Below are 11,960 nucleotides of genomic sequence, written 5' to 3'. Positions count from 1 at the left end.
CTTACTGTGGAATTCTCTCCCCAGATCATCTGAGACAATATTGACTTCAACAATTGAACTACACAGTGATCATATGAACTTCCTTCAGTTAGTTGGGGTTCTGCTGTTGTTCACCATTTCTGAGTGGAGATTTTAAATCACCACTGTTTCTTTGTTAGCATGTCCAGTAAATTGGAGAGTTCTCTAATGTTGCACTTGAACTTTCTCCATGTCATCATGGAGGTATAGGGAAAAAGCAAAGCTGAAGTGAGAAATGACGACTTTAGCAAAGGGTCATTTGTCTTAAATTCTCCAATAAATCTGAGCTACATCCTATCAAACAGAACTAATATCCAGTTGGGTGACCAAACAGCCTTGAGGAAAGATCCACACCACAGAGAGATAGAATACATGGCAATGAAAGTGTCAAGTGAAATTCCGGAGCAAGTTACATCTGATTATTCAGAATCGGGACAAGAGATTCTCCCATCACATTCTCCTCTGATCCATTCAAACATACTTCACTCAGCACTATCTCAATAGTCAGTTATGTTATTTACAACATTTTTAGTATCCTAACATCCAAATAATGGGGGACAAAACAGCCACCTTGCCAGAAGTGGTTTTACCAATAGATGGAACCTGGGATTTAAACTCCAAATGATGACACTGTGTTTGGGATCCATTTGAATTCCCCGTCCAGGTCTTTGACACTTTTAACTCCAGTCATAGCGACTCTGATTTAGGATTAAAGAAGTCAAAGCATCATCTCCAAACAAAGAGAACGGAGAAAGCTTCATCACATGACACTTTGAGAAGTGGATGGATAGAATGTAATGAAGATAAACTCTACATGGCTCAGACAAAAGGTAACAGTTCTGCAGTGATGGGGAAGGAGGGAATCTCTGAGTCACCCCATCTCCTTCCAGTGTCACAGAGGCTGAAAAGACACTTTTTTCCTGCCCCTGCTCCTCTTCATTTACATATAATTTGAAAAGTTCCTAATATAACTGCTCTTCAGCAAAATCCAGAGCAACATGAGAACAACTGGCAATGATACAATCTGTATCACTGGGGACTAACAATAACTTTGCAATAGGAGGAATGGTATAAGTGTGATGCTCCCTGGCTCCTGATAGGAAGGGAACACTCAAATTACTCATGGGACAATAGAAAGGAGAAATAGGTCCACCTCAAAAGAGGGTGAACTGCAAAAGGCAAAAATGGGCCACTCATCTGGACAAGCTGAGGGATAATGGTGCTGCAAATAGTTCAAACAGCTTTAAAAGTTACTATGCGGGAATCAGGAAAAGTATTAAAGAAAAAAAGTATGGATAGCCCTAGAGGTTTTTATACTGTTGATCTCCCTTGCAGATTCTCTGATGGCTAACATGGGCTAAGTGCCAAGAGAAGGTTTTCCCACACTAACTGCATTTGTAGGGCCTCTCCTCTGTGTGGATTCTCTGATGTCTAGAAAGAACTGAGCTGCTAGTGAAGCATTTTCCACACTCGCTGCATTCATAGGGCCTCTCCCCTGTGTGGATACTCTGATGGCGAAAAAGGCCTGATCTTTGAGTGAAGCTTTTCCCACACTCGCTGCATTCGTAGGGCCTCTCCCCTGTGTGGATTCTCTGATGCTGAAAAAGGGCTGAGCTTTGAGTAAAGCTTTTTCCACACTCACTGCATTCGTAGGGCCTCTCCCCTGCATGGATTCTCTGATGCTGAAAAAGGCCTGATCTTTGAGGGTAGCTTTTCCCACACTCACTGCATTCGTAGGGCCTCTCCCCTGTTTGGATTATCTGATGCTGAAAAAGGGCTGATATTTGAGTGAAGCTTTTCCCACACTCACTGCATTCGTAGGGCCTCTCCCCTGTGTGGATTCTCTGATGCTGAAAAAGGCCTGATCTTTGAGTGAAGCTTTTCCCACACTCACTGCATTCATAGGGCCTCTCCCCTGTGTGGATACTCTGATGGCGAAAAAGGCCTGATCTTTGAGTGAAGCTTTTCCCACACTCACTGCATTCGTAGGGCCTCTCCCCTGTGTGGATTCTCTGATGCTGAGAAAGGCCTGATCTTTGAGTGAAGCTTTCCCCACACTCACTGCATTCATAGGGCCTCTCCCCTGTGTGGATTCTCTGATGTTCAGAAAGGGCTGAGCTCTTAGTGAAGCTTTTCCCACACTCACTGCATTCATAGGGCCTCTCCCCTGTGTGGATTCTCTGATGTTCAGAAAGGGCTGATCTGCAAGTGAAGCTTTTCCCACATTCACTGCATCCATAGGGCCTCTCCCCTGTGTGGATTCTCTGATGTCGAAAAAGGGCTGATCTTCGAGTGAATTTTTTCTCACACTCAGTGTATGTATTTCTCTGCTTTCCCCTGAGGACTTTCTGCTGTGTTGTGGTTTCCTTGAGGTCCTTCTGAGTTCCCCGACAGGAAATAAATTTATCCACTTTCTTGCCCGGCTGGTTTCCCTGCTCTCTTTCTGGTCTGTGCTGAATCTCACAAGATTTTCCCTGCTCATGACTCCTGGACACATTCCTTTTCGATCTTTGCAATAATTCTGTGTGTTTATCCACTTGCTTAACATTTTCCTGTTGAGAATTGTGCTCCTCTTCCTCAGATACCAGTGCATCACCTGCTGTGATAGAGACAGAAAGCTCAAACAGGGATGGAAAGGGGAAGACCAAACCAAAACAAGTGCTGGAGAGAGGTCAAATAAAAATCAGGAACTGAACTCCCCCAAACTCTTCCCCCAAATAGAAGAGAGGAGGGGATCAATTTAGCCATCCCATCCCATCCAACTTCGTAGAGGGAAGGGAGGAAGCTGCTGCCTGCTGTCTGCTAGGATCTACAGGAAGCCATGAGCTATATTTACCCGGAGGATACGACGCCTGCTAGGGTCAATAATGAACTGAAAGACCTCCCAAGGGCTTTGTAGGGCATAGCAGATGTTTCCTTCAGGAACTTACAGATTCTGAGTTGGTTTAATGTTTCCTCACCTGCGCAGACAACTCTTGGGAGCACTTCTTTCTCAGAGCCCTGGAGGTCTGGGACCCATGGCTCTTCCCCTTGTTCCTGCTGGGAGATCACATGAGGTTGGGAAACTTGACACCCTGCTCAGATGAAAGAAAACAAAGGATGTCAGATGATTTCTTAAGACTTGGTCATAAAAAACATTCTATTAATTTATCTTCAGTGCTTAGTGTGACCTGGTGTGCCTGGGGCCGTCCTCACTGAAAATGCCAAGGTTAGGGCAGGCTGGAAAAGGGAGAGCAGATGCTCCCAAAACTGGTGGTTAACACTGAAGTTAAACTCACCGACCAGTTGCAAACTGTACTTCTGATCACCCACACTGGTTATCGAGAAGCTGAAAAAAGAAATCACACAGCCCCCTTTATTGCATTCCAGTTCTCTGACTCCCAATTAGCACCTAGGTCCAGTACAATGAGAGGTTATTTAAAAACTCAGCTCACAAAAAAAATGTTCTTCTGACCCCAAAGGGTCAGCCACATTACCAGGTCACTATAGGTTTGGATCTCACCCAAAATACCACGCTGCAAGCCAATCCTTTAGCATAGGAAAGGATAGGATACGAAGATCAGATACATTCCATAATCTATATATAGGGTTCTTAGCAGTATTGGTGAGTTGCTGGCATGAAAGTCCATCTGGAACACATCCAGAGCTTGGATGGGTCATTCAGTCCTTTGTTCAAGGCTTCAGTTTGTAGAGAAGTTGCTCCAGAGGTAGGAAGAGGGATTGAAGACAAAATGGAGATGACGCAGCTGCCCTTTATATTCCTTTTGCCATGTGGCTTGTACTTCCTGTGTCCCAAACAGAAGCTTCACAGCACATGGCATGGAAAAGCCTTGGAGTTCTCAGTACACAGGCATATCCCTGCATGTCTTGCTGACTCAATAGGTGTATCCCCTTGGTCCTTTCCATGGGTTCATTGTACAGCTGATGACCCTGGATGGGCCATCGAACAGGCTAAGCCGTGCTGATGCCAATATGTCTGGGTGTGTCACCCAGAAACACTGCACAAGTCTGGAAATACAGATATACCCTACATATCTATAACTCACAATACAAAGGTAATACAAACAGAAACAAAATTATCATACTTGGAAAATCATAACATTTTCACTGACACCTAACATGGCATATCTAGCACGATTCATTGCAATTTTATCATATTGGTATTAATAATAAAATAATAATAATATAAAGTTTCTCACAATTCCAGTGTCACACTTAGTAAACCAGAATTCCCAGGACCAGCTCCCTAGGTCTTGAAGATGCCAAACACTCTGCTTAGGAGGGACTGAAATACCCATATATCTGCTGGGAACACACATAGACAGACACTGTGTCACTCTGTACCCCTAGGTTCGCTCTTCTAGAAAATTATGATCAATTTTGTACATAGTATGGCTTGTCAGGTATCATTTGAAATCACATAATCTATTGAATATTATCCTCCTGTTAAAATGTGTAGCAACATTGTATGTAAAGTTATGAGATTTTAGTGTATGATATTACTGAAAAAGTTTCAATTCAGGAGAACAGCCACAGACCAGTTCCTCAGAGAAAGCAAGGCAAACAGCTGGTCAAATAACCATTCTCCAGCAGTGGGAAGGTGTGAAGAAGACATTTACATTCCATCACAGGGACCACTTGAAGCTCATCTCTACAACAGACAGCCTGTCACCATAACTCAGCTGAGAACTGAGTTGCTTCTAGTACAAAGGACTGAAATATAAAGAGAGGTGAGGAAAACCCTTGAGACTCTCTCTCTCCCCTTTCCCTCTGCTCATGACAACTCCTGAAGAACTGAACTTGGGCAGCAGGGACGGGTTAGGGGGAGTCCTGGCTAAAAGGAAAGCTACCCTGTCTCAGCACATGGTGAGAGAAACATTAGCTTTGAATCCATTTTAGCTTGTTAAGTTAGACATTAGTTTGTGTTCTCTCTTGCATTTCTTTTGTAAACAATTCTGACTTTTATGCCTCATTACCCGTAGCCACTTAAACTACTTTTTTCAGTAGTTAACAATTTTGTTTTATTGTTTTATTTAACCCAGGGGCGGGCAAACTTTTTGGCCTGACAGCAGCATCGGGTTTTGGAAATTGTATGGAGGGCCGGTTAGCGGAGGGAGTCGTGGCCCGGAGCCCACCCCCTATCCACCCCCCGGGACTCCTGCCCCATCCAACCCCCCGTTCCCTGACGGCCCCCCCCGGGACACCTGCCCCATCCACTCCCCCACTCCCTGTCCCCTGACTGCCCCCCGCTGCCCCATCCAACCCCTCCTCTCATTCCTGATGGTCCCCCCAGGACCCCTGTCCCATCCAGCCACCCCTTCTCCCTGTCCCCTGACTACCCCCGGAACCCCTAACTGCCCCTCGATGCCCCATCAAATCCCTCCTCTCATTCTTGACTGCCTCCCCAGAACCCCTGCCCCCATTCAACCCCCCTGTTCCCCACCCTCTGACAGCCCCGACCCCTATCCACCGCCCCTGACCATCCCTTGGACTCCCCTGCCCTCTATTGCCCCCGTTCCCTGCCCCCTTACCGCGCTGCCTGGAGCACCGGTGGCTGGCGGCACTACAACCACGCCGCCCAGCTGGAGACAGCCACACCATCACCATGGCGCAGCAGAGAGCACCGGGTCAGGCCGGGGTCTGCAGCTGCGCTGCCCCAGGAGTTCACAGCCCCGCCGCCCAGAGCATTGTGCCGGTGGTGGGGCGAGCTGAGGCTGCGTGGAAGGGGGAACAGCGGGGGAGGGGCCAGAAGCTAGCCTCCGGGGCCAGGAGCTCAGGGGCCGGGCAGGAGGGTCCCATGGGCCAGATATGGCCTGTGGGCTGTAGTTTGCCCACCTCTGATCTAACCAATGTGTTTGGACTAAAGTGTGTTGGAAACTCCATTTGGGATAACAAGGGCGGGTGCATGTTGTTTTCCACTGATGAAATGACAGACTTCATATGAGCTTGCGTTCTTCAGTAGTGTGCTGAACAGTGCAAGATGCACATTTCTGGGAAAAGTCTGGGACCAGAGAATTTTCTGGGGTTCTCCTGTGGGGTACTGTAATTTGTGAGTGGCTGACTAGCAGCACTCAATACTACGTAGCTGGGAGTGTGTTACATGCTGGAGACTGTGTGTTAACTGCCCAGGAGTGGCTGTTCCCACAGTAAAGCTGTGTAAAAGGCACCCCAGCTTGGGGAACTGCGGGGAAACAGCTGTTCAACAGTCCAGATTGTACTGTGGTTAATGTCACAGACACTCAATTTCAAAGAGTCTCCTAAAACACAGAGAAAGTAAATCCATGTCCCAGAAATTGAAGACTCCAGACAGAGGGCAAGTCTCCCTGGCTCTGCTTCTTGCTGACAGAGAGGTCCAGAAACAATAAGAGAGTCCTGGGGAAGCTGGGAACAGTAAGCATGGGCTGGTGGGTTTCAGTGGAGAAAGGGAATGGAAGGGCAGGAATATCACTGAAAACAGGATCTCAGCAGTACTAGATGTCAGGATAACACATATTGCAGCCCATTGGAAAACGTAATCCCAACTATACATATAAAATTATGGGGTCTATATTAGCTGTTTCCACTCAAGAGAGAGATCTTGGAGTCACTGTAAATAGTTCTCTGAAAACATCCACTCAATGTGCAGTAGCAGTCAAAAAGCGAACAGAATGATGGGAATCATTAGAAAAGGGATAGATAATAATACAAAAAATATCATATTGCCTCTGTATAAATCCATGGTACACCCACATCTCGAATACTGCATGCAGATGTGGTCGCCCCATCTCAAAAAAGATATATTGGAATTGGAAAAGGTTCAGAAAAGGGAAAAAAACATTAGGGGTATGGAACAGCTTCTGTATGAGGAGAGATTAAAAAGACTGGGACTTTTCAGCTTGGAAAAGAGATGAACAAGGGGGGATATGAGAGAGGTCTATAAAATCATGACTGGTGTGGAGAAAGTACATAAGGAAGTGTTATTTACTCCTTCTCATAACATAAGGACTAGGAATCACCCAATGAAATTAATAGGCAGCAGGTTTAAAAGAAACAAAAGGAAGTATTTCTTCACACAATGCACAGTCAACCTGTGGAACTCTTTGCCAAAGGATGTTGTGAAGGCCAAGACTATAACAGTGTTCATAAAAAGAACATGATAAATTCATGGAGGATAGGTCCATCAATGACTATTAGCCAGGATGGGCAGGGATGGTGTGTTCCCAGATGATTCGCTGATGTGTGATGAGGGCTGAACTATCAATGAAGCATTTCCCACACTCAGAGCATCCATAAGGTTTCTCACCCATGTGGATTCGCTGATGTACAGTAAGGGCTGAGCTATAACTGAAGCATGTCCTGCACTCAGAGCACCTGTAGGGCCTCTCTCCTGTGTGGGTTCTCTGATGTGAGATGAGGGATGAACTATGAATGAAGTATTTTCCACACTCAGGGCATCCATAAGGTTTCTCACCTGTGTGGATTTTCCTATGTGTAATAAGTTGTGAGCTCTGATTTATGCATGCTCTGAGTGTGGGAAATGCTTCAGGTTTCTCACCCGTGTGGATTCTCCTATGGGTGAGAAGGTCAGAGCTCCCATTGAAGCTTTTCCCACACTCATGGCATGTGTAGCATTTTCCTTCCAAGTTCATTCTCTCATGTGTAATAAGGTCTGAGTGGCTATTGAAGTTTTCCTCTGGCTTGTACGGAGTCTCATAGGCTTTTGTTTTTTCTGGGAGTGCACAACTCCCGGAACCATTCCTTTTGGATCTTCCTGATAATATCCTATGTGGTTCTACTTGCTCAACATCTTCCTACTGGGTTTCTCCTCGTTTTCACTCACTATCCCAACACCTGATGGGAGACAGAGGGAATCCAGACATAGGTCACTGCCTGCACCGGAGAGAAAGGAAATCTCAGAGAGAAGAATGGAAAAAAGGATGAACAAACCAAAATATGTACAGGAGAGATCAAACCTATCAGGAGCTGATTTTCCCTAAAACCTTCCCCAGAGGAGAGAAAGGAAGGGATCAATTCTGGGTCCGTATCTCACCAGAAATCTCAGGGGACAGCGAGATTGACAACTGGCAGCAGGTCCCTCCCCAGTCAGGATAGGTGGGAAGCCATGAGTCACCTCTGCCTAATGATTCCATATCTGCAGGAAACAATCCTGAACTTGGAGAGCTCACAAGGCCTTTGTAGGGCATCCCAAATGTTTCCTGCATTCACGGACAGTTTTTGACTTGGTTTAACCAATTCCTCACCTGTGCAGGCAGCTTTCGGGAGCACTTTTTTCTCAGAGCCGTGGAGGTCTGGGACAGAGGCTGGGGGCTGGCTGTGGTTGAGACTTGCTGCCAATTTCTTCCTTCCGTACACAAGTCTGGGCTCAGCAAAACCACTGTGGAGCTTCCCCTGGGCAGGCAGGACATTTGGCATTGGGACGATGGGCTCTCTCATCATGCTGCAGATTGGACGGCACTCGCACCTGCTTTCAGCTGTGTCCACAGCACCTCTCCCCTGCTCAGCTCCCCTGCACACAGCTGGTTCATGCCCCGTCTACCCAGCACACAGCTGGCTCTAGGCTCTCAAAGCCCAGTGTCTGGGCCCTACCTCCCCCACACAGCTGGCTCCTGTCCCCTCCCCCCAAATCATTTTCAGGCTATAAAGGATTATATATTGCTCATGTTTGTCAATTACTCTGTTTTCATTGCCAGCAAACACTGGCCCTAGTTATGACTGTTATCAGTATATCTGAGCCAGCCCTTGAAAGCATGAATACTTCACAGACTATGATGCTGAGATGGGCCAGATGATACTGTGGAGGGCTGAGGGATGGGTTTCCTGTGCAATCTGGTGTCACTAAGGGGTGATGAATGCCAGATCTCAAGGCTGGTTATGCAGATCTTCATCTTTTGAAGCTTTGCCCCACGCAGAAAGGGGTAGTGACTGATTATACCTCATTCAGGAGACTGAAGACGACAGATAGATTTTTGGGGGGAGAAACAGCTGAGTTTGAGCTGACTGAGGGGGGATCTTTCTGGGCTACAAACTCACATGACCTGATAACCAAGAGGTAACCCTTTAAGAAAGATTTTAATACACTTTGGAACCAATCAGGGATTCCCAAGAGGACTGCTGAGGAAACGATTGTAAATACGCATAGGGATGCTCCTCTTGTTTTATGAGAAAGGGAACAGGAAGGGCAGGGATATTACTGAATGCAGGATCTCAGCAGAACTAGATGTCAGGATAGCACATATTGCAGCCCATTGGAAAACATAATCCCAACTATACATATAAAATGGTGGGGGTCTAAATTAGCTGTTTCCACTCAACAGAGGGATCTTGGAGTCATTGTGCACAGTTCTCTGAAAACATCCACACAATGTGCCACGGCAGTCAAAAAGTGAAGAGAATGTTGGGAATCATTAAGAAATGGATAGATAATACAGAAAATATCATATTGCCTCTATATAAATCCATGGTACACCCACATCTCGAATACTGCGTGCAGATGTGGTTGCCCCATCTCAAAGAAGATATATTGGAATTGGAAAAGGTTCAGAAAAGGGCAAAAAATGATTACAGATATGGAACTCTTCTGTATGGAGAGAGATTAAAAAGACTGGGACTTTTCATCTTGGAAAAGAGATGAAGGCGGATATGAGAGAGGTCTATAAAATCATGACTGCTGTGGAGAAAGTAAATAAGGAAGTGTTATTTACTCCTTCTCATAACACAAGGACTAGGAATAACCCAATGAAATTAATAGGCAGCAGGTTTAAAAGAAACAAAAGGAAGTATTTCTTCACACAATGCAGTGTCCACCTGTGGAACTCTTTGCCAAAGGATGTTGTGAAGGCCAAGATTATAACATGATAAATTCATGGAGGATAGGTCCATCAATGGCTATTAGCCAGGATGGGCAGGGATGGTGTCCCTAACCTCTGTTTGTCATAAACTGGGAATGGGTGACAGGGGATGAATCACTTGATTACCTGTTCTGTTCATTCCCTCTGGGACACCTGGCATTGGTCACTGTCGGAAGATACTGGGCTAGATGGACCTTTGGTCTGGCCCAGTGTGGCCATTCTCATGAACAAGGGAATCTAGTGAGTCCAGTGTAATCGGAGGGAGTAGGAAAATCCCTGACTGTGGAGAACACTGGGAAATTAGAACCTATAATTCAGGAGCAACAGACTCTAATTGTGAATGTGAAAAATAAGAATTGGGGTCATCTGACTTTGAGAATAAGGGACTCAAAAATCCAAGGAGTCTGCAGAGAAGAGAGATTGTGGCTATTACACATGGTGAAGGGAAAGCTAGAGTCTCCAGGTGTCAAGAAGTTCCACTACCAACCTAAGCCATTTTCACATGCTGGGGTGCAATCCAAATCAGTGAGTAGTGTCATCTGTAATCCTGGGTGAGTTTCAATGTTCTGCTGCTGGATCTCCCTTGTCTGGATACTCCCAGCCAACATTCAAGGACGCACTGAGTATCTGTGTGGTAAGTAACCCTGGACCAGCAGCTCTGACTCCAGCAGCCTGCTTGTTACACCCCAAGCACATTCTGGTTTGAGTGGAGTAGGTTCAGTGTTTGAGAGAAGGTCAGGGGTAAGAAGCTTCTGTTCGTTGTGCTGGACCTAACCCCCAGTTTTATTTGAGCAAACAGGAGATATTTGACACTGTGCGATACTGCTCCTGTGCTCTGTTCCCAAAGTGTTCTGCAGCAGGGGAGGGTCTCTGGTAGTGTGTGTGTCACTGGCATATTGGGGTGATGCTGAAACAGGACAGAGTAGAGATTGCATTGTGAGGCTGGCATGAATCTTATCTCTTCATTTCCCCTTCCAAGAACCAAGGGGACAGTAACCCTTACCCAGCAAGGTCACATTTTCATAGTTCTCCTGCATGACGTCTATGTAGAGAGCTCTCTGAGTGGGGTCCAGCAGAGCCCACTCTTCCCTGGTGAAATACACAGCCACCTCCTCGAAGGTCACCGGCCCCTGAAAGAGCAAGAGTCCAACACTGAGTACCTGCTGCCCCACTCACAGCCCTACTATTCGTGGGGGAGAGGAGCCAATCAAATGGAAGCTCTTGGTGGATCGCAGTCAACAGAGTACCACCCCCACCCAGCTCAGAGCATCCAGGAAACACCAGGGTGAGGGGACAAAGAGAGAACTCCTTGTTCCTCCCAGCAGACCCATCACACACCTACTAGCCACAGACTGATACAGGAGATGGAGCCCCTAGCAGGGTCCTGGGGAGAGCTCAACATCCTCCTCATTGTGAGGAGCTGGATATGAAGGGAGGGGAATCTCCCCTAAGCCTGACTGGTGGGTGCCCCCTTCATATCTCACAGCAGCCACTGGTTAGTCGGGTCACGCTCCAGCACTATGAGTCTGGTCAGTTTTCCTAGCTCCATGTAGGAGGGTTATTTTCTGTTCAACAAATTTGGGCATTTCCACCTCCAAACCTCATGGGTCTGTTCCTAGAATCTAGGCTACTTATTAAACAACTCTCAGCAGGTTTGCCACATCCTGTCCTCCTCCCTTTCTCCACCCTCTACATTTCCTGCCCTGCTCCAATCTCCAAACCAGACTGTGCAAACCTTCCCATCTCCGGTGTATTTGCTGCCCCTCTCCCTCCTGCAGGAACCTACCAGCAACCCCCCGATAAGACCTACCTGAACTGGCTCCTCTGCAGCCATTTCTCTCCCCTGTCCCATGGGAGGACAGGATGAATTGGAGCAAAACATGGACATCATTCTGCAGCCTGTCTGGGTGAGAAGGGCAGTTGTGGAGGTTTCAAAAGAGGCTTTAGTTAATTTCACATCACAATTGCCCCAGGCCCTTTTCCTGCAGACAGACATCCTACATTCTGCCATGCTAGGAATATGCTTGATCTCTTTATTGCCGTGTAGACCTGGCCCCTCCTGCCAGGCTAAGCCCACAGACAGATTTTTAACCT

At 46.7% G+C, this 11,960-nt stretch overlaps 1 protein-coding gene across 1 annotated transcript; it reads right to left on the bottom strand.

The window, feature by feature from the left end:
- Window positions 1-1,319: 1,319 nt before the first annotated feature.
- On the bottom strand, window positions 1,320-11,700 carry LOC135889541 (zinc finger protein OZF-like). The gene is given in 5 exon segments (XM_065417403.1): window positions 1,320-2,348; window positions 7,203-7,482; window positions 7,794-7,848; window positions 10,870-10,996; window positions 11,677-11,700. Coding segments are annotated over 5 exon segments (1,515 nt in total).
- Between the last annotated feature and the right edge of the window lie 260 nt (window positions 11,701-11,960).

This window comes from Emys orbicularis, chromosome 15 (genome assembly GCF_028017835.1).
Source record: "Emys orbicularis isolate rEmyOrb1 chromosome 15, rEmyOrb1.hap1, whole genome shotgun sequence".
NCBI lineage: Eukaryota > Metazoa > Chordata > Testudines > Emydidae > Emys > Emys orbicularis.
The sequence above is the reverse complement of the archived record's forward strand: the minus strand, read 5'-3'. Positions and strand labels throughout refer to the sequence as shown.